The following is a 23628-nucleotide window of genomic DNA, read 5'->3' on the forward strand; positions in this document are numbered from 1 at the left end:
TCATGAAGGGGTTTAGCCATATTGTCAGCACTTTGCAAATTGTGCAATCTTTGGAACAATATAAATGCTTCCTTTGAGCGCACCTTACCATCTTTCTGATTAAAAATGGTCTCCATCTATAGTTTATTTTATAAGCATGTTAAGACCATGGCATAATCCTCAAGCATCTAATTCAATAAGGTTCTCTATTATTTTTCTGTTTAAACCACTGTCAAATATTTTCAGTGCTAGAACTGACCACACATTTACACTAAAGTTATGGATGAGTTAAAAAAGATCGATTAAGAAGGCAAAGAAAGATAAACCATAGTTCTAAGACCATATACTAATAAAACAGCTAATCACAATGTGAACAGATACTGAAAAGATCTGCCGTTGGCTTTGACCTCCTCCACCTCTGTGATTTATTGTAATTTTAAAAATCCTTCTAGAGTTCAAAATTTAACAATGAAGCTATACAAGGTCAAACTATATTTAAAATTGCATTGAAATAAAATATTAAACAAGACTGGGAACTCTTCTGCTCTTCCACCACTGAAGGACTCAAGAGTATGTCAGGTAAGTATTTCTCTCTCTCTCTCTCTCTTTCATACACACACACATGTACACAAACTGCAGAGACACAATCTATTAAAGTTTCTGAAGTTTTACTGATTTTGATGGGGAAAAATCAAGCACTTGCTTAATTCACCCAATTAAATCAAGAGAACTTCAAAGCGTTTAACTTTGGCAAGATCCCTCCCCGCCCCCGAATACTGAATTTAACTCTCCAACAGAGGGATCCTAGAACTGGAAGATCGACAAGAATATGCCATCCAGATCTTTCCTCATTTAGGGTGTAATCCTAGCTAATTTTCTAGCACCAAGGTAAGGGCAATGCAACTCTGAGGTAAGGGAACAAACATAAGGGAACAGGATGGAAGGGAAAAAGTGAGAGAATGTGAGGCAAAGGATTATAGACCTTTGGAAAGTGAGAAACAGTGAGGGGAGGGACAGAAAGGAAGGTGTTTAGGATTTTAGGATGGGGGAAGGAATGAGCTCTGCATGATGGAGGGAGGGGACAGGGAAGAAGAAGAGAGAGATGTGCCAATTGCCTGTTTGTGTATGAGGGAAAGAAAATGCCACTAATGCCTTTACTACGTATAAGGGTCAAAAAGCATCCTGTCAGTGGAGGCAACACAGGGAGGGTTGCTTTGGGGCACTGCAGGCAAACTGTGGTGAGGAACTCTCATGGACCACCCTGAAAAAGGACTTTCAGCCAGCCACTGGACCCAGACAGACTCCTGCTTTGCTAGCTTGCTTCTTACCTATACTTGCCTTCTGACTTGCTCGTTTGCTTTCACCCACAGTATGGCTCCCACTGGAGTGCCTTCAGGCTTCTCCAGTTGCCCGAGCAGCATGCAGAGCAGGCAACAGCCACCTTCTTCTTGCAATACAGCATGCCATTCATGGCACAGCAGTTAAAAACCGTTGATATGGAGGTAAAGGTGCATAGGCTTGCAGCTTAAGGGCCCAATCCTATCCAGTTTTCCAGTGCCGGTGCAGCCATGCCAATGGGGCATGCACTGCATCTTGTGGTGGGGCAGCAGTCACAGAGGCCCCCTTAAGGTATGGGAACATTTGTCCTTGGAGCTGCATTGCAGCTGCACCAGTGCTGGAAAATTGGATAGGATTGGGCCCTAAGTCTACAGGAACTTGCTCCACTATCTTCTTAAGACAAAACCATTTGTGAACAGCACCCAAACACCGCAGATTTCTGGGAAACATATTTTGATCTTATCAAAACATCCAAGTGAAGATTTAAATATAACTTAGTGAACTTTGGTTGGTCCTAATAAAAATATTTATTTTACTGACACTATGAACGTTGGCCCTGATAGACCACTACATAGCTATGGTTTGGAACACTTAGCACTATGACTGTTCCACAAAAATCAAAATGAATATGTAATGTATGAACAATCATGACCATGAATGACGGGCTCTTTGCTCATGTACTCCAGCATACAAACAAGCCTGACAGGATGTCTACACATGGATTCCACTTGCTCTTTGCACTTAATTTACTACTGTGACTCTCAATGTTTCAATTGCATTTATTGGTAATTACTGGGCTTATTCGTGACAACATGCCGCTTTGGTGCGAGTCCACATTTTCAACCACTGTTCTGTCTGGAAAAAATGAATATTGCACTTAAAGAGTTTAGTGCTGACATTGATCAGTGGGCTCAAACTAGCATAGATACTCAGGTGTAGTCCCTGAAATTTTTGCCAAGTAATCAAGCTCCAAATATCACTTTGCCTTATCTCTGATAGTCAATCAGAGGGCAGAGCCTTTCAACTCTGAACAGTTTCCTTTCTCAGCTCAGCTCCTTAGTTGCTATAGTAATTTTCCTGGGACATTCCAGCCAAAGTTAACCTTTTATTCTCCTTCCTTCTGCTGCAGCCTGGTTCTGCTTTGCAAATGCTTGCAAAGCAGGTCTGTTTTTTGAAACACCAGGATGGAACCCTCCTTCCCAGGCTACAATTCAGTGCACCATTACTTCAGAATAAAACCCAGGGAAAGCAGTGGGTCTACTTCTGAGTAAAAAGGGTTGCAAATATCTCATCTCTCTGCTGTGAATTGAATTGCACACTCTAAGTTATGTGTTATGGGTTGTATGTTGTATGTTGTATGTAGAGCTTCTTAGGTAACAATTAGTGGTAGGTTATTTTTCAGGATCTGGCCTTGGGTAAAATCAGACAAAACTACAGTCAGACACCCCCCTAAGTTTAACCCCCGACTTATCCGAGGGTCATAGAAAATTCCATGATTGCTGGTTCAAGACCTGCCCTCGACTTATCTGTGGGGTCAACTTAAAGACGGGTGCCTGCGGTAGTGGCAAGGGAGGCTGATGTTTTTATTAAGTCTTTCTTTGCACTGGCAAAGCAGAGGAGAAAATAATGCCAGTGAGGTATGCATGTCACTGTGAACAGACTGGAACATCCATCAGCTCCCCTTAAACAGGCCAAATTATCATTAAATTCTAGGAAGTTATCTGCCAAGTAGAACAGATGGAAACTCATTACTTTATTTTTCCCTTGGCATTTGCTTACCCATCATTCCACTTCATAAAAATAATACACATGTGGTACTCCATTTACAAGGAACATATCTCTTTATGTTGCACCTATAAGAGAGATTTGATTGGGTACATCAAATGGCTTATGGAAAAACCACTGAATAGAGCTAGACACCCCTATAAAGCAAGAACGCTAGAGTGTCTGCAAAGCTTTGAATTGCCAGTTTCACCCCAGATTTCATTACTATTTGCGCTATTTATTTTTAAGAGAATACCTATCTCTTGTAAATATTCTACTCTTTCATTTTATCCATGGAGCATGCTGTCTTTAGCAGCAATCATCCAAATTATAAATAAGTAAAAAACTTTGCTACCTAATCATCTACCAGTTAGGATTCCAAGCTAATTACTCAATTGTCAAACATGTATTTGTTTATCATGTCAACAAACTCAGACCAAGAGTGTCAAACCTCTGCCTAATTGCCCATCCTGTCTTCAACAGATTCAGCATTGGTGCCGGGCTGCTGGAGGCCTTGTGGTAAAGCTCAGCTACTCTCCTACTCCCATGGTACCTCCTTATCCACCCCTTGATGGTGCACTGAGAACTTCCACTGCAACAGGATTTAGCAGTTGGCCTAGCCAGACAGCCCCTTCGATGGACACAAACCCTCAGTCAGTGCCCAACTTGGTCAGTCTCTGACACCACCCCTGGAAAGATTTCACAATTGCTGAAATCCTAAAAATTGAGACTAAGCTTTATTATAACACCTCTTCTACAGATGACAGTTTGCTCATAAAGTATGTTGCTTTACCCCCCCCCCACACACACACACACAAGCAACATGTTTGAAATGGTCTCTGTGAAACTGTTCACCATGTCACTTCCATATCACATACGGTTTAGAACCCAGTTAAAGTTGCAGTTTTCAAACTCCCAAGGAGTTTGAAAGCCGCAATAAGTTCTTCCGGGGGTGGAGGCAGTGGGGACAAGGGAAAGGCTCCCAGATGCTTCAAAAGTGAAAGTGGAGCGATCGCGCTCCACTTCCGGTTTAGTGGAAGTGCAATCACTCCACTTTCACTGCTGCAGGGAGCCCTGCGGACAGCCGTGCAGGGCTGCCTGCAACCCCGGGAGGCTGCAGGAGGCTCTGGTAAGTGTACCCAAGCCCCTGCAGCCCCCCTGAGCAGCACAATCTTGGGGATCGCACTGCTGCCTCCTCCCTGCCTCCTGGCTGCCCCCGCCCCTTAAGGGGAAACAGGCCAGGGCCCACAGTCTGGGGCTTCACGACGCCCGAGACTGAAAAGCCCTGCAGTCAAAATATAAAATGGCCTCTGAAGTCCATTGGGTTCACATCACAATTCTGAAATAAGGTCTTGTTAAAACAAGCCATCTCTTTTTCAAAAAGTCAAAGATTGTTTATTGTATTAGCTAATAGCCATCACAATAAGATAAAACATGTAAATCAAAAAATACATCAAAGATACAAACAATGATAAAATGATAAAATTAGGTCAAAATCAAGCACTAAAGGCACCTACACCCATCATATTAAGGAATCTCCTTTACAATCTACCGCTATTTCCCCCAGGTAGTTGGCACGAATAGTTCTGGCAGCTTTGGCAAACAGCGCCACGCTATAGGTGACTGATGGGTCATAATCGGAATGTAACCAATACAATTTCGTAAGTGTGTTCTCCCCTTGAAGGGTAGCCAAAATAGGCTCCAAAAATCTTACCCTAGGATTTTGATAAAGCTGACAATGAAGCAGGTAATGTACAATATCTTCAATCTGTCCTGCTCCGCAAATACAAAGCCTCAAATGCCTGGGAATGGACATATATCTGCCATCTAGAACTGCAGTTGGCATGGTTTGAAAACGCAGTTCAGTGAACGCCTTTCTCAAGGAGGCAAAGGTAAGTGAATATAAATATTGCACTCTTGAGTGACTAGGTTTCAGGAAACAGTACAACTGGGAGAAACTTGAAGATCTTACTATATCTAAATCCTGATCATTATCCAGTTTAAACATCCATTCCCTTAGCATTTGTTTTATTTCAGAAAAGACAAAAATGTCAGTAGAAAGAGCTTTAGATTTTAGGAGCATTTGCACCTGAGTGGCCCAGCCTCCTCTTCTCCACTGCTCAGCCAAACAGAGCTTAGGAAGACGATTTTCCGACATGTCCAGGACTCTCTTTTAATAAGAAATTATAGCTACGGCAGCCCTGGCCTTAATAGATACCATACCTGTCTCCATTCTAAGAAAAGCTGCTGGAGTAGATGGTGGAACAGCTAAAATGTGCCTCAAAAATTTATTTTGAGCAACTTCGGGAATATATATGTTCTGTTTAATACCCCAGATCTCTATACCATATAACATTTGGGAAATTACTCTCCCCGAGAAAACCTTTAAAGCTGGAATTACCAAGTTGCCTCCTCTAGAATGGAAAAATTTTAATAAGGCATAACTTGATTTTTGTGCTAATGTTTTAACATTCTGAAGTTGGAATTTCCAGCTGTTTCTTTCGTCGAAGAATACACCCAAATATTTAAAGGCAGGAACTTGTTCAATCTTGCGATCACCCAAAGTCCAACTAAATTTTGGAGAACACTTGCCAAAAACCACTATTTTGGATTTGGCGTAATTCACCTTCAATTGCTCCGAATCACTGAAATCTTGCAGCTTATTTAGGATTCTCTTAAGCCCTTTCCTATTCAAAGATAATAAAACAATGTCGTCTGCATAAATGAGAGTTGCAATCTTATGATTTCCAATTGGGGGGGGGGGAAATGATCTGCATGAGTTAGAACATTTACAATGTTGTTGATATAAAGATTGAAAAGAAGTGGGGCCAACAAACACCCTTGTCTAACACCTTTGATAGAACAAATTTCCTCCGTCAGTCTACCATCTGCACTTATCCTTACCCTCAAGGTGGTATTGGTATATAATTCTTGCATTAAAAGCAGCAACCTCCTATCAATATTAGTCCCAGCAAGCTTATCCCATAGACGATCCCTAGGGACTGTATCAAATGCAGAAGAAAAATCTATAAATGCTGCAAAGAGCCATTTAAATGGCCTACTTGTATATTTACAGATTAAATGATGAAGGACAAAGATTTGGTCCACTGTACTATGGCCTTTCCTAAACCCAGCTTGTTCTTGATGCAAAATATCATTTTCCTCAACCCACTTAACCAACTTCAGAAGGAGATGACGACAGTAAATCTTAGAACTAATATCCAGTAGACTGATTGGGCGATAATTCTGGGGGTTGGAATTATCCCCTTTGCCATCTCTTTTTTTTAACCACAGCACAAAATAAAGTATATCACTAAAATAATTCCAATTTGAGCTGGATATTTGTCATTTTCTGCCTTTGTCTCAACATCTGAATTTTTGTAGGGAAGAATTGTTTGGCAAATGGTTTGGAGAAATTTTTCCATATTTTTTTTTCCTGCTATCCTTAACAGGATATCCTTGACTTTTCCAAATTAGATCAAAGAGATCTACTCACCAAATGAGATACATAGGCATCCAACGTAGCGATGCCTACAGTGCAGCCTCTTGAATGTTTCTCTGGAATTCAGTACTCCCAGGTCATTTTGCTCTGATGTAACTGATGTGAGTGGCTTTGTAGAAACAGAAAAACTGCTACCATTAGCAGCCATAGCAACTATGAAGGAAGGATACTAGGAAGGATACTATGAAGGAAGGATACTATACACACTTTCCTGGGAATAAGCCCCATTGAACACAACAGGACTTAGCGTCTGAGTAGACATACCTAGGATTGTGATGTAGGGGGAACTCTTCCCAAAGAAGCCCACACTATGGACATGACCATCTTGGATGGGTATACATCTGAGTGTTTGTTAGCCAAGATGGCAGCATGTTGGCACTCTAGGGAACAACTGGAATGCTTCGTTTATTTAGGAAGCTAATCCAAGTAGTCAAGAGAGATGCCCTCAATCATCAAAACAAAGAGGCAATTTGCAATTTGCCTTTACAATCAAAATGAAATGAAAATTGAATATTTTTGGCTCCATCCTATTTCAAGGACAAGGTTTGACAGACCTTTTGTTAATCTAAGTCAGGAAAAAAAATGCAGCATGTTCCACTTGTCAATTCCTCTTCATATACAAAGCCACACTTTTGAACTTCACCGTAACTTGAATCTTGACCTCTCTCTGGGCTGTCAAGCTAATACAAATATCAATTCCAACTAGGGACGAACTAATTCTGTGTGTGGAATTCAAATGGAGCAGAACCAAAGGGTTATGGGGATGTCACAGCAATAACAGAGCGGAACGGAACGGAACCAGTTCATCCATATTTTTAACCACCCAAACTATATAAGTATGACAAAGTGGTTAAAGTGCAAGTAATCTCTGTTAAATGATCCTGAATACATGCCTCAGAGGCTTTTCTGGAAGTCCACAACTAAAATAGCTACACTGACAGCATGTGTAAACAGGTCTGGCCAAATACATTAACAGAATGGAGACAAGAGAGGGCTGTGTTCTGGGAAAGGAACCAATGTCATATACAGTAGGGCCAAAATAGATGATATGTGAGAGCTCCATGTTTACAGCTCCCCATCTTATTTGCATTTTCAAAAAAGCAAGATGGAGAGAATTTGGATTAGAGTTACTAAACTGAGGGGAAGGAGATTAATCTTTTGCCCCTGCCCTGATTTCCCAATGTCATGCCCCTCCCCTCAAAGTTATATTAGCCTTGGAGGGAAAACAGAGAGGCACCATAACAGCTTTTAGGGGAAGGTGACTGCCCCAATCCCTGAATCCATAGAGCAACAGTTCTCAAAATTTTCAGTCTCTGGAACCCTTTACACCAGTGGTTCTCACACTTTTAGCACCGGGACCCACTTTTGAGAATGAGAATCTGTCAGGACCCACCGGAAGTGATGTCATGACCAGAAGTGACATCATCAAGTAGGGAAATTTTTAACAATCCTAGGCTGTAATCCTATCCACACTTACCCAGTAGTAAGTCCTATTATCATTGTTAAAAGCTGTAACATTTCCCTAAATGCAGTCACATACCATGGCAACATCAAGTCTAATATATTAAAAATAAAGTATTGAAATGAATGGGGATCCACCCGAAATTGGCTCGCGACCCACCTAGTGGGTCCCGACCCACAGTTTGAGAAACACTGCTTTACACTATTAAACAGAGTCTCGGGGAGCCCCACTGGTGCATGCATGGAGTTTTAAGGAGCTCCAGAGTGTCACAGTTGGCATGGCTACATCATCACTAGAAAGCTGGATAGGATTGGGGCCTTGCTTACATAAGACGGTTGTCTTATGTAAGAACTACTTGTGATTTCTAGTATTGCGATTTCCGTTTCAAGAAGATTAATTATCCATTTACTAGCAGACTTGTACAGAATTGCATTCTGGATTTCCAAGGGACAGTAGACTAATGAGTCACATCCTATTTAGTGTCAGCATGACTCCAAAAAGCCTCCAAACGGTGTTCCAAAATGCTACATAGAGAGTAAAATAGAAACAAACCATTAGCAACCTCATTTCAATGATGACAAGGTTGTCAGTACTCCCAGAAACCAGTGGTTATGTTATTCCTTCAGGATTTGAAACAAAAATCACAATATTCAAAGGCTTACAGCGAAATAAATCCTGGATTTTAAACACCAAATATGTGCTGATTGGTTGACTTTCTTTGATGTCTCAGTGGAATCTTGTTTCATACAAAATGATATTGCATCAAATGATGCAGTCTTGCAGGTCAGCACTAAAATATGGAGTCCCAATCCAATACACGAGCAGGCAAGTTCCTTTCACTCTTGCTCCTCACTTACCCCAATCTGATTCTTACTACAGTTTGATATCCTGGCTTTTTAACTGACAGCCCAATCCTGAGCTTCCAGGCACCCACTGGAGCAGCGGCAAAGCGGCTACCATTGTATCCAGCAGGTTTGAGAAGCAACTGGAGGTCTCCTCGGAGGAAGGGGACTTCTGTCTATGCGCCGGCCTATCTCCCCAATGAGTGGCACAAGAGTGCTTTACGGCACTTTTGTGACACTCCTAGGTCAGCTCCAGGCCAGTTCCCAGACCGGCTTGTGACACTCGCGTCAGCCCAAATGCATTGTAGGATTGCGCTTTTCGAGTACAACCCACAGAACATTGTATGAGTAATCCCTGCTGGAAAGGGGGGGGGGGAAACAGATTTATATGAGGGAATACATAAGGATATGCCACTATATGCTTGTGTTTATGAAGAAACATCCTGTCTCATTCATTAACTGGGCAGGGAGAAGTTCAGTCCCAACTTGTAAAGTCATTACATACCTGCAATCCTATACGCACCTGGAAATATGTTTCAATGAACTCAATGGCACTGATTTCTGCAGAGACACACACATAGGGTTGCACTGCATAATTAGAGCCATATCAGACATTCCACACACAATGATGATGCTCATTACCTTAAAAGGTATGTTACTAAGTACCAAGGAAAATTTGAAAACATTTGCCTGCTACATTTAGAATCAGGCACTATTTTTATTTACAGCAAGCCTTAAAGTGTTGTGGGACCAGAGAGACTTAGCTGGTTTATTGCAGCATTAACTTTCATATGCTGTTGCCTAGAAAACCTCATGTTACAATAAATCATTTAAGTTGGGACTCAGGGAACAGTGAGTGGAAGAAAAAAAAAAAAGCGCTGATGCAGCTCCACAAGCCCGTACGAACATCATGCACACAACTAGCTGTGTGAGAGATTTCTTCACAAGAAGGACAGTCTCTTGATGCAATCGTCTGATCTTTTTTTACTCTCAGCATGAGAAATGCAGCATCTTTGCAGGCAAGAAACTGAATTTTACCCAGGAAACTGCCTCACATGTTCCAGTGAGAGAGGAAGCACAGAGTGGTTTGAGTACTTTGTCTCCCCTTAAGAAGAATAGACATGAGTTCCACTGACATGGGGACTGACCATGAAACTATTGCAAAACATTCAATGGGGGAGGGCCTAATCTCTGTATAGTCTATACACTACAATATGCAGAATGCAACTGCCAGGTTGTTACTGAGGATCTGGTCAGCAGCACACATCACTCTAATATTGTTCAGTCTGCACTGGAGCCTGTCTTTGGAGCCTAACTCAGAGTGCTCATCATCACGCACATAAAGCCCTAAGAGTTTTGAATTCACAGCATGCTCCCTATGATTCTGTCTATCCATTGAGCTCTTTAGAGAGAGCTCTAAAGAGCATCCCACAACACCTAGAGTCAGAAGGGTCATCTAGTCCAACGACCTGTCTGAGCAGGAAATCCTTATAAAGCATCTCCACCAGGTGCCGGTTGAGCCCCTGTTTTGAAGATCTTCAGTGAGGGAGAAGCCATTACCTCCCTTGGCAATCTGTTCCATTGCCAAACTGCCCTGGCCATCAAAAATTTCTTCCTGATGATGTCCAGTCAAAATCTCCTATCTTGCAGTTTGTATGCATTGGATCAACTATGCTGGCTCCGTAAATTTTGTCATTTGATTGCTGTTAAACTCTTCCTATGGAATAGGGATATCTGCTCACTTTGGGAAAGTCACTTGGAAGTGCAAGTCACTCACACTTCATGCAGCAGCTAACCTCCCCAGCCCCACACCCAGGGCAAAGGTTCATGATGGCGCCCCCTGCAGGCTGTTGCTGCCCCATGTGAAAATCCAACCCTTCCCCCCCCCACTCACCTGAGGCTCACAAAGCTTCATGCTACCTGAGCCCGAGTTAGGGAAGCCTCTCTGAGGTTTCCCGACGCTATATGTGCCACTAGAAAACTGGAAGCATAGTTTTTGACCCCTTCGGGAGCCTCAGAGGGGCTTTCGCTGGGTCCTAGAGGTTCGCGCCTGTGGTATTTGTCCCATCGGACCTAATGGTAGGTCTGCAACTGACTTCATGGCTCACTGTTTCATAGAAAGCTACATAATGTTTCATTGTCTTCCTCAACACTGTTTGCCTTTTATCATGGAATAGCATTCACAGTACAACACTGATTCAGAAATGTGTTCATGATGAACGCATGGTATTTTATCAGCTCCCATCTGAGGAAGCCAGATCCATTTATAAATTCCAGCATTTCATAATCAAAGCACACTTCTACTTTAGCTGAAATATTACACACATTAAATACTGACCTCAAAATCCTCAGACACATACGATGCACTGCAAATAAAAGCACTTGGTGTTATAAATAGTTTTCACTTTTGGTTTCAGATTAAACACAATGAGCCATGGGCTTTGGGAATTTAGACATCCGTTTAGTTGGATTAACAATCTCTCTTAAACAGAAATGTAGCAGTTTAAGGATAAGAGTTGCATTCAGCTGTTGCAAATGGAGCATCTTTTTCTTGTCCATATTTGCTTGTTGCTCAAATCCTTGATCCTCAAAACACAGGATTAAGTTGTAAACCAGGCTCTTTTTTCATGCTGTACTATCATGCTGGGAAAACTAGAGCTCAGAGGCTTTCAAACTTCCAGTCTTGAAGGAACCCTTTCCACATTGAGCAGACTGCTGAGGAACTCCTGCCAGATTGCCATGGAACCCCTAAAATGTGGCATTCTGGGGCATATTCTAGAGTGGCCATCCACAGTCAATCTGCATGAAATGAGAAGTCCCTTAGGACATAGCTCTCTTGTGGCCAACATTTTGCAGGGGAAGATCTGGTGAGAAAGATGCCTGCTCCCTTGTTCATTTACTTATTTTTCACATTTCTATACCACCCTTCCTCCAAGGAGCACAGGGTGGTTGACACAGTTCCTCCCTTCCTTTTGTCCTCACAGCAATCCTGTGAGGAAGGTGAGGTGGAGAGGCAGGGAGTAGCCCAGTGTCACCCAGGAAGCTTCATGGCTAAGGAGGGATCTTCCAGGTCCAAGACCAACTCCCAAACCACTACACCATCCAGTGTGCTGGATTGCCCCCCACCGTACACAATCTTTGCAACCAAATGGCTAACAGAGATTCAGAAAAGCTAGAACAATCTGAAAGAATGGCACTACATCAGGGTATTCCCAGGGCATTAGCTTCATAGCCCAAGTCTCAGTTTTGTACAGATATGAACAGCCTACAGTTTATGCAGGATGGGGTCAAAGTTCTTATCTCACTAAAATCAAAGAGTAAAACAATCTCGCAAATGGCACTGTCTGATCTGAGCAGGATGTCCACACTCTGACTGCCTACACTCTGAAGGGCCTCTGTCAAGTACAACCAACAAAGGACATTAATGCTGCAAGAACACTGGAACTGTTTCAGCATATTCTGCAATAAACACACAAAAAAGTGTGAAGGGAAGATGCATGACTCATAATCTGAGGGGATAAAGCTGCAGCTCAGGGGTACAGCTCAGGGGTGGAGCACATGCCCTGCGTACAAAAGTTCCCAGATACATTCCCTGGCACCTCCGGATCTATGTAAAAGACTTTAGTCTGAAACCTACAAGAGGCACTGCCAGTCTGATAATACTACTGAGCTAAAGTGAACTTGGCTGGTCTGAGTCAGGAGAAGGCATACGTTCAAGCAGTAGTGGACCTCCCATTAGAGCAGGGCTTTTCAAACTGGGGCGTCATTACGCCCCAGCCTGTGAGCCCTGGCCTCTGTCCCCTTAAGGGGCAGAGGCAGCCTGGAGGCAGGGAGGAGACAGCAGTGCGATCCCCAGGATCAAGCCGCGCAGGGGCACTGCAGGGGTTTGGGTGCACTTACCCAAGCCTCCTGCAGCCTCCCCAGGCTGCGAGGAGCCTGGCACAACCTGCAGCAGGGCTCCCCGCAGCAGTGAAAGTAAATGCTGAGCAATCGCGCTCTGCTTTAGCAGAAAGTGGACCCAAGCTTACCTTGGGTAAGTGGACCCAAGCTCCTGCAGCCCCCCTGCATACCATCCCTCAAAACATTACAGGGAAGTCAGCCTTACTACTAGTTTCAATTACATATACTTAAGGTGAATGTCATCTCCGGTCAGCTGTGGATTTGCAGTTAGTCAACCAAACAAAAAGTTTTTTTCCAGGCCAGGGAGCTTTGTTGCCAGCATGTATTTCATCACAAAGCATGGCTTTCCCATTTACTGCAATCAAAAAAGTAAATCTCCATGTACATTACTTTGTGTGTGAGGACTGGCTTCCTCCACTGAAATGTATGGGGAGCCCAAAATGTGCCAAAGATCAGCACGGGATGGAATCAGGAGAAACATATTTCATGCCAGTGTAAGATGCAGTGGTGTCTAAACAAAAAAAGAAATTGTAATTAAATTATGTCCCATGATATTAGTTTCCATAATATTTTTCCATGATATTAAAAGAACTGTGCTAATACAAAAGCCACAGACTAGTTTACAGGAAAACATTCCATGTAGGGAACCAGCCCAGACAATCAGAACTGTGTCTGCTTAATTAATGCAGGCTCTAATAACCTGTTGATTACATAGATATAACTCACATAAAACATAATCATCGCTGTTCTTAAAACAATTAAGCCAATCCTCAGAGTATGCCAGCACTCAGAGTATGGTTACTGCTATGCCAGTATATGGTGTAATAAATACGCCATAAAGCATGCTGCAACACCCAGAGAGCACTGGAGGCAAGGTCTGCGCCATCCCGTTGGCACTGGATCCATCTAGCACACCCAATGGAACAGGTAAGCACCCTTCAGGGGGGGGGAGTTGGTGTAACCGGGCTGGGGATAGGATAGATAGAGCCCAAGAGGGGGGCGGGATTGATGGTACTTGCACATGCTGACTCCTCTCCCCTTTTCTGGGCCTGAATGCCTTGACACAGGGCTTCTCAATCTTGCACTGGCCATTTGGCAGGCACAGATCTGAGTAGCCCCATTGCACAGGCTGGGTTTTACACAGGGTTAAAGGACAAATGTCCCCTTACCCCAAGGAGACCTCCAGCCTGTTCATTCCCAGTGCTGGATACAGCGTAGGCCAAGCAACTTTGCTGCACCAAGGTTGGTTCGGATTGGGCTGCCCGTCATTAGCTCTCTCTGCCACAGTGAGAGTGCATGGTATGAATCTGGCACATGGAGGGCCATCCCTGCTGAAGGGAAGCAGGTCATCGATACTTGCATAGGAGACTGCCTGGGAACTCTGTATGTGCAACATTGAGTTTTGTCATGGCAGAAAGCTGGGATCAGAATGAACAAACACACATTGCTTTGCAACTAGGTACTCAGGGCATGCACCTAGGATCAGCAGCCACAAATGCCAAGCACCAGTTCTTGCAGCTCCCCCTATGAGTGTGATGGCCAAACTGGATAAGGCATTAGAGATCTGTGATCAGACATCATGTCTCTTTTAATTTCTGTTATGATTGTGCATCTCTTTTTAAAGGCATATGTTTTCCCTATAGCAACTTGCTTTTGAGAAGCACAGATGAAAAACAGAGATAGGACCATACGTTAAGCCTAGCATAGTAGCTACCAGCCTCTGTTCATTTTTTGTTCTGTCGTTTCAAAGGCTGATGGTCCTTTATGGCTAGCAATGAGGTAGAGAGTTACGGAGTTTGCACTCAAGCGGTCACCAGGATACACCTTTAACTTCCCCCAGGCGTGCAGCAAATTCCAAGGAAAATAAGAAATGATTTACAAAATGATTACAGCGTTTTGCAAGGATGGTTCAATGAAATTATTCTGTCACATCAGATGGGCTACGAATAGTCTACTGACTCAAGAAAGTTGTCTAGAAGTTCAGATTCTCCTTTTTTGACTGTAGTGATCAGATGCCCAGGAAGGAGATTGAAGAAACTTTTGTTGAAGTTAAACAACAACAAAAAACCTCTATGAAACATTTCAACAGGAGGCAAAATGATGGGGTTGACCTGTATTGCCTAGCTGTCAAAATGCTAAAACAGCAACCAGCCTGGGAGGGGGGAAAGCACTGTGCAAAAAGTTGTAAATAGCACTTAACAGAAATCCTCCATTTCTATACCATTGCACACGTTAAAAAAAACCAGAACATAATCAGACAAGAGCATTTTTTACACTTAAATATATTTTAAGGTATAAAAGAGACTCTAAAAATATATCAATGTAGCATAAACTCTGGATATTAAGGACTTGGATTGGTATAGAAACTTCTCAGCTATTTATACTTCACTGTTTGAAAGGTCTTCTGATAACACAGGCCTACAAAACTGAGGGTCAGAAAAGTTTTTCCCAAACTTTATGGTGGTTTGTTATGAATTTGGGGTGCCGATTCCAAAAACGGCATCCGTTTTGCCCTATCACGTCCAGTTTTGGAGATATAGTATAGCCTCATTAGTGAATGGTTCAAGCAGCTTCCTCATGAGGAAGCCATGGTGTAGGCTTCCTCGTGAGGAAGCTGCTTGAACCATTCACTAAAGAGGCTATGCTGTGTCGGCAAAACGGATGCCATTTTTGGAATCGGCACCCCAAATATACCCAGGAATTGGTGTAACGTTTAAGGAAGCAAAATGTGTGTTGGCCTGTGTAATCTTCTAGGCACAATTCAAAGTGCAAATTTTGATCTGGAAGAAAGCATTGCAAGGGTTGAACAGCGCATAGCTAAGAAACTGCCTTCTCTCTTACATCCTGCAATTGCCTCTAAAATTGTTGGAGAACTCTCTTGATAAAGCTACTCACATTCAAAACTACTAGCAAGGAGAGAGTTTAGAGTTTTCTCAGATGTTAGTCCACAAATATTTTTTCCCCACTGTGTGCACTCAATAAATACCTGCAGTAGAATAGCTAGAGTGGTGCAAGATCATAAGTAGCGCAGGCTCCCGAACGTGAGCGTAAGTAACTTCTCCCACTCGCCCTTGGAGCCATTCAGGCAGCAAGAGCTGTGCATTGCTGTGGCTGCCTGAATGGCTCAGAGGGTGAGCGGGAGGGGCTGCTTACAGTCACATTTGGGACCGTGCACTACTTGTAATTTTGCACCATTCTAGCTATGCTACTGAATGCATGCTTTCCTTATGGGATTTCTGAGAACTATACTGTATTTTCAAATGTGCCATTCAGTCTTTAGTCCAGTGCATGATGTGCATTAATTAACAGCCCAATATTACCCTTCCCATCCCCTGCTAGTGCAGCCATGCCAAAAACAGGTGTGCTATATCCAGAGGGTGGGTTGATTGGGAAGCTTCAGAGGGAAAAGGGAATTTAGAAAAAGGGGAGGGGAGGTTGCTGGCAAAGGGGAAAGGATCCAATGTGCACCACTGCTGCAAGATCTACCCCCTCCCTCAGCCTCCATTCTTCTCCCTCCCCACCCACTTTAGCCCCTCCCACCCCCCTCCTGCTTCCCCTGCCAGCCTACTTGGCTCTAGTGGGTGGCCAACAGTCCAGAGACATGCATAGGAAGGCTTCCTGCTAGTGCTCCAGGAGTACACTACTCAGCACACTGCAGGAGCGTGCTTTACAGCTGCTTTTCAGTAGCCAGTGCTGTCGGAATGCGCACTCCACCAGCACGAAGGGCCCATAGGATTGGGCTGTAACAGAGACACACAGACTGTGGACAAAGTTGAAACTACTCATAACCCTTTGCAGACATTACTCACACCTCGTTCCTGAAGGTTTTTCAACATTTTTTTGAGATGCCCAGACTTACTCTCAATTTATGTCGGTTTCCGCAGTGGCATCATCACACAGTCCAAATATGATTGGCTACATAGCATGGTGATATTGTCCCATGTGGTCCCTAATCAGCCTTACTGAGTGATCCAGGAAGGAAAAAGAAGCAGCACTCAGGCAAAACAAAACAAAAAGGCTGAAGCAGCTTTACACTGCACATCCTAGGCAGTATACAAGTCCTCCCATTACATGCACATCACTTGTCATAATGACAAACATTTTGCTACTACTGAACATGCAAATCAGACCCCAACATTCCATCACACTGCAGCACAACCAATAAACAGTGGCGGACCTTCCCAGCCCCGCGCCCCCAAGGGATGCCGCCACCCCCCATGCAAATCAGCCCCCCCCCACACACACACTTACTTGGAGTGCACAATGCCTTGCATAACTCCAGAACGTGTCGGGGAAGCCTCCTGAAGGTTCCCTGATGCTTTAAACTGTGCTTCCGGAAAACCAGAAGCACAATTTCCAACCCCGCTGGGAGCCTCAGAGAGACTTCCAGGGGGTCCTAAAGCTGCGCAAGGTTCCACGCCCAGGGTATTTGTCCCATCAGATGAATGGGAGGTCCTCCACTGCATAAAGCCTGCCTATTATAATGACAGGCACTGATTTGCCTTAAGATACCACTGTTGGAAAAGATGGAATCAGAGCAGGTTCTCAACCTCAGGAATGGTTGGGGTGAGAGGGGTGGGGCAGGTGGTGATGATGACTGGGGTTAGGGAAAAGGGAGGCACTCCTGCTACCTCTCTCCCTCTCCCCTTCCCCAACATTCATCAGACAAGCTTTTTAGCTGATAAATACGCAATACTCCACTGGCACAGAAAGGGGATGCAATGACAGAATGTGTGTCAAATTAGGGAATCTATTGTCGCCCCAAGCCCCAATTGAGCAGCTGATCACATTATTTATGATGCACAGTCTTCCAAAGTGATCTCATTGTATTCATAATCCCCTTCACACTTTGCCCAGCAATGTGTTTAACAAATACTGGGAATTAATTGCGCTATTCCCTATTTTGTAACATTGCATTCAGGAGGATAAATAATGGAAGAATAGGACCACTTCTAAACAATCTTGCCAAACAGAAGTGTGCTATTCATACGTCACTTGATCAGAGATCTTCTTAAAAATTAATATCTTACTTATGGACATAGACCGCCAGCCAACATGTTTTGTATGCAGCTATTTAGTCATGGGATGCAACTAATTAAGAAATAGATCTTTTCCCAGTTGACATTTTTCTTTGCTTCTGTCTACTCAACTTGAATACAAGATACTAGTAGAAAAGACACCATTATTGTTGTGGAAAAGAACGTAACACACAGCAGAAAGAGACCAAACTCAGAAAGAGACCAAACTCAGAATACACAGCAGAAAGCGGCCAAACTTAATGGTGTAACAAAGCCTGTTAAGTAACAAGTAGTGCAGCTGAAAGGGCACTTATCTCTGTTTAGAGTAGGATTTTGTCAACTAATTTGAACTCAGCCCCTCCCCTTCTTTTAGATTTGCACTACCCCAACCTGGCACCAGTCCTCTGGAATCATCACTCCCATAGAGATATGTGCAGAGATCCTTCTATGCACATGGACTGGGGTAACAACCCCACCTAGAAGGAGAATAGAATACTGTACCATATCTCTGACCTCCTCCTAAAGCCACGTGCAGGGCAACGTAGGCCAGTAGTTTTTTTCTGAACTTGCTTTTTCCCACGTCACCTTGTATTGATGGAGTAATAAGGATGCGATCACAACCCAACAAACCCAAACCAAACCAGAGAGGGTCCGCTGCAAGGACACTTTTCAATCCACTCAGGTTTTGTCTGATGTGATAGGACAGTACCAACTGCCGCAGAATTCCATTCTTCATGCACAAACACCTTTCCTCGTGCGCCATCATGCACACCCCCCCCCCCGTCAAGGGGTTGGGCTTACCACACAGTGTGAGAACCAGGGAATCAGTGTATTCTTTCTTATTACATTCATCAAGAAAACCAAGTTAACAAATATAGACACTTCCATGGTACATACCACAAGGCCAACACTGCACTCTCGTTGCTTCCACTGGGATGCACAGAATTGTTTGCAAGAAGACCATGACTCCTGACTGACTAATACAATCTATTTTCTGCAAAGGCTATGCACACTTCCACACCTTGACATGCTAACATGTTCTTACAGAGGCCTGGGCACATCAGGAAAAGGTTATCTGCAGTATGCAAAGTCCTGTCATTTTTTTTTTTCACCTGACACAATCTAGAGGAGTGTCCACCATCTCCCATTACTAATTCCAGTTCAAGCTTCTGATTAAGGAATTTGCATTCTAAACCCTTACATTTTACACATAATGCAATACTCAGCTGTGGTAATAGGTTCACTCTTTCTTTTCTCAAAATAGCATACAGTAATTCCCTCAATTTCCTTCCCATACATCAAAAATTTAGGGAAGCAGTTTAAGCACACTTTGCATAAGCTACCAAGCAGGTGTCAATCAGCATGTAACATTTTTATGGGCAGATACATTCTAGTCAGTGGGCCATCATATAATGCAAGCAAACCAAATTTATTCTTTAAAAAACACTCACTTTAAAACAGTGAACACAACAACTATTTTTCCCTTGTTTTCTAGGTTTATAAAAAGAGGGATTGTGTTCCAATTTCAAATTATTTTCAGCGTGAAACCAGCAGGATGCATTTTATAAAATGTTACATTTTAGAAATTGCAGAGCAGGAAAAAAAAAAATTCTGCCAGCCCAGCTTCAATTATTTCATGATGAGGGCATCAGTTGCCTTGGTTTAAAAATCACCATGGAACTTCACAGGGCTGCAAGTGTGAACAATTTAAATAAAAGTGATTCTTAGCAAAAACCCTTTTGATGGAAAGGAAACTCTTCTGGATTTTTCTTCTTGATTCCAAATTTCCTAGGCCAGGATTTTGTGATATTGCAAGTTTCAAACCTGAAAGAATGCTTCTTATCTTTAGTGCCTGCATCTGCACTATTGGGGAAAAAAATATATGGAACAGAAAAATTATTTTATACAGTGACATGTGTGTGTGTAAGAGTGCGTGCATGTCTGTTGGTCTATATATAATCCAGCCCTAATGGTCACACACTTCCCTTTCTGTTCATCTGTTCAATATGGCCAGGGATTATTAAATGATGCTAATGCTTTTGTCAGCTGACATTACAACTTGTACACTGAGCTGTTTAAAGGCAGATGTTCCATTGCTTTTCTGTTGGCATTCTCCTGCCTCCATCGAATCTAGCTGAACGACATGAAAGCGCAGCCTTGAACATATATTTCCTTTACAGAAAACAACTCACAAGAGACCATGTGGAAGTAACAAGTTTGGAAGATTTCGCTTGCATACCACCTGAAATGTCACGGCAACCCCTAAACGCAAAAATCCAGAACAAAGCTAGCTTGGTCTTACACAGCACCCCACCTACCATCAGAAGTGCCCATGCTTGTCACTTCTGCTGGCTGAAATATTAACATGTGGCTATTATCAGCAACAGGGCTCCTTGCGAACACAGCCCACTGATCTGTGACTAACACATGCTCTGAAGGGGGGAAAAAAAGAAAATAAAACATAAAAAACGGAAACCATGATGGCAGGGTTTTGAGAATGAATTTTGGCATGCTGTTGCCAAAACAGACAAGCAGCGGTATCTCTAGATTTAGATAATAATAATTTATATTATTATTTATAATATAATTTATAATTTAGTTATAATATAATTTCTATATCAGGGCACATTTTCAAGCAGAAGTCTTTAGAAAATGGCTCTGCAGACTGAGGAAGAAATGCAGAGGGGGGAGTGTGTTCTTGGGTCCCTGCTTCAAGAGTGGAAGCGGTGACCCAATGATGGGGGGGGTATATCCAAAGTCCAGGGTTAGGTGCCTCCTAATGAAATAACATGATTGATTTGAACTCAAGGAAGAAGTCCCTGCAATAATTAAAAAAAAAGATGCCTAACAGCAAGCCAGGCATACCTCATCAAGGCATCCAAGGATGGTGTGTTGCCCCCATCTTGAGCACTATCGACCATCCCCACGGCACGACCGCCCCCCATATTTTAAATCTGTGCTGTGCAGTGCTCAGTACCCTTCTGCCCCCCGAATGAGACCCTGGCAACAAGTGGGAAGATCTGGATCCATCCAAAGCATGCCCAGGGGAGCCTCCCGGGGGTGTGCGCCCGGGGGGGGCAATCACAGGGGACGGGCGGGGGGAGTGGGAGGCCAGCGTCCGGCGCTCCGGCTCGTGATGCTTACCACCAGGAAGGGCACCCCTGCGGCCAGCAAGTAGAGGAGCAGGGGGGGCACGGCACTCTTCTCCTCCGGGCCCGGGTAAGGCTTGCGGTAGGCGCTCTCGTAGCAGAAGAAGCCCTGCACGTTGACCGTGAAGGTGTCGGTGTACTCGAAGTAATAGGCCAGCATCACAGTCCCTGCCATGATCACCATCTGGAAGTAGAGCATTCTGGTGAGGAGGAGGAAGAGGAGGAGGAGGAGATGAAGAGGAGGAGAGGGCACTGGCATGTACTCCGGCGGCCGCGGCAGCCCCCCTCCCCGGCTGCGCGCTCCGCCAGCTTCCCGGAGGCATCCACCGGGGAAGGAGGCGGCGGCTAGTCCCAGGCAGCAGCGAGAGGAGGAGGAGAAGGCAGCGACTCCGCGCCGGGGCGCACGATCAAGTGCATGGAGGGGGGAGGAGGCTGCTCAGCTCTTGGCGCCGGGTCGTGCACGTGGGGAGGAGGGGGGCGGCGGCGGCAGCCGGGCAGCAGGCAGCAGCAGCAGAGACCCCCGAGCCAGGCTCAGCACGTGGCCACGGTGGCGATGCCCGCCTGCCTGTGTCTGCCTGGGGAGGGTCCTCGATCAGGCACGGGAAGGAGATGCAGCCTGGGGAAGCAGCCGGCCTGGTGAGCGACCTCCTGGGGGGGTTGGTGGCCTCTCCCCCACCGCGCCCCACGCGATCCTTCAGAAAGGATCTCTTGAAAGCCGTCCCTTGAACTCCACACCATCCGCGTCCCGTGCAGCCCGGAGCAGTGGGTACCCCTCCTGTCCACTGAGAAGTGGGTGCCCCTCCTGTCCAGGGAGAGAGTGGGTGCCCCTCCTATCCACGGAGAAAGTGGGTGCCTCTCCTATCCACAGAGAGAGTGGGTGCCCCTCCTGTCCACGGAGAGAGTGGGTGCCCCTCCTGTCCACGGAGAGAGTGGGTGCCTCTCCTATCCACAGAGAGAGTGGGTGCCCCTCCTGTCCACGGAGAGAGTGGGTGCCCCTCCTGTCCACGGAGAGAGTGGGTGCCCCTCCTGTCCACGGAGAGAGTGGGTGCCTCTCCTATCCACAGAGAGAGTGGGTGCCCCTCCTGTCCACGGAGAGAGTGGGTGCCCCTCCTGTCCACAGAGAGAGTGGGTGCCCCTCCTATCCACGGAGAAAGTGGGTGCCCCTCCTCCTGTCCACGGAGATCCCCTCCTTTCAGATTCCCTCCAGCATCATGCAAATCCGATTTGGATCCAGCGAGCCTCAAAGCCCCACCGCGCAGAAAGAGTGGGGGGGGGAACACAGCAGGCGATCTGACGGGCCCCTCCCAAGCCGGATGCTGCTTCTGGGCGGGGGGTTCACCCAAAGTTCCTTTCTTGGCGCGACCAGCCCTTTGGCGACCCCGATGCTGCCGCCCGCGGTGCTGCCAAAGCTGCCACGCTGAGCTGCTCTCGCGCCGAATCCCTCGCCTCGACTGGAAGCAGTCCCTGCTAGAACGCAAATGCCGTTTCCAAGGCTGCTGGGGAACTGGAGGGGGTGGGCAGGGAGGTGGGTGGGTTTTTGGAATCCGCTTTTGCCCTCCCTTACTTCCTCCCCACCCCCCCACAGCCTTTACTCCCCTATTAAGAATTTTGGTCTCCAGCGGAAGCAGTGACTCCCCCCTGCTCGTCAATTGGAGCTGCTAGCCCTCCATGTTCAATCACATATAAATATAGCCCCCTTTCCTCCTCCTCCTCCATCACCTCCCCTGCTGCTGCTGCACCGGCTCTTCAGCTCCTGAGAAGCAGAGAAGAGAGAGAGAGAGAGAGAGAGAGGCTTCTCCGAATCCCTCCGCACTAATCCGCATTAACCCCAACTCTCCACTAAAGGAAATGGGTGAACCACAACTGGCTGTCACACTCCCCAGAGGGAGACGCCACATGCTCACTAACCCTCAGTTTGCTTGTCACAACAGAGCATTGGATTTCATGGACTCTGAGATTCTTGGCAAGGGGGAGTCCCATCAGAGAACCCTGAGAGAACCCATCAGTCCCACCCTGAGAACACCTACCAGATAGACAACCGGAGATGCTGAAGACAAGATGAATTGCCTGCCGTGGATTCAGTTCCATGGAGAAGGCTGCATGAATCCTAGTGTCCCTAGTTATATCAGTGCCCGGTGAAATCGTTGCACATGCATCCAACTGACATCCATGAGAAACAACCATCCAGTTTCCTAACCAGAACTGATTTGTAGGGCAGTGGTTCTCTTTTAGCACCGGGACCCACTTTTTAGAATGGGAGTCTGTCAGGACCCACAAGAAATGATTTCATGACCAGAAGTGACGTCATCAAGCACGAAAATTTTTAACAATCCTAGGCTACAATCCTACCCACATTTACCCAGGAGTAAGACTCATTGACTATCATTGTTAAAAGCATACACAGTCACATGCAGTCACATACCATGGTAGCATCAAGTCTAATAGATTAAAAATAAAATATTGAAATGAATGGGGACCCACCTGAAATTTGCTCATGACCCACCTAGTGGGTCTCAACCCACAGTTTGAGAAATGCTGTTGTAGGGAATTTTACCTTGGCAGCACAGTCTGCAGGAGTGGGCTGCAGACTGGGAAAATTTTCCCAAGGGTTTCTTGAGTATTGATCACTGAATGTCTCTGGTCCCAAAGGCATATGCCGATTGGACTTGGCCTG

The 23628-nt window shown here is 45.0% G+C and overlaps 1 protein-coding gene across 2 annotated transcripts in view; it reads right to left on the reverse strand.

The window, feature by feature from the left end:
* PLPPR5 (phospholipid phosphatase related 5) overlaps positions 1-23628 on the reverse strand; it is a 93189-nt gene that overhangs the window by 64085 nt on the left and 5476 nt on the right. The window contains exon 2 of one of the 2 annotated variants that reach the window (XM_066625435.1): positions 20950-21154. In XM_066625435.1, coding sequence (XP_066481532.1) covers positions 20950-21153 — 204 coding nt within the window. In that variant the 5' untranslated portion in view covers position 21154. Of the gene's footprint in view, positions 1-20949; positions 21214-23628 lie in introns of those variants that run through there. The other variant, XM_066625434.1, reaches the window with a different exon arrangement.

Source organism: Tiliqua scincoides, chromosome 4 (genome assembly GCF_035046505.1).
Source record: "Tiliqua scincoides isolate rTilSci1 chromosome 4, rTilSci1.hap2, whole genome shotgun sequence".
NCBI classification, from domain to species: Eukaryota; Metazoa; Chordata; class Lepidosauria; order Squamata; family Scincidae; genus Tiliqua; species Tiliqua scincoides.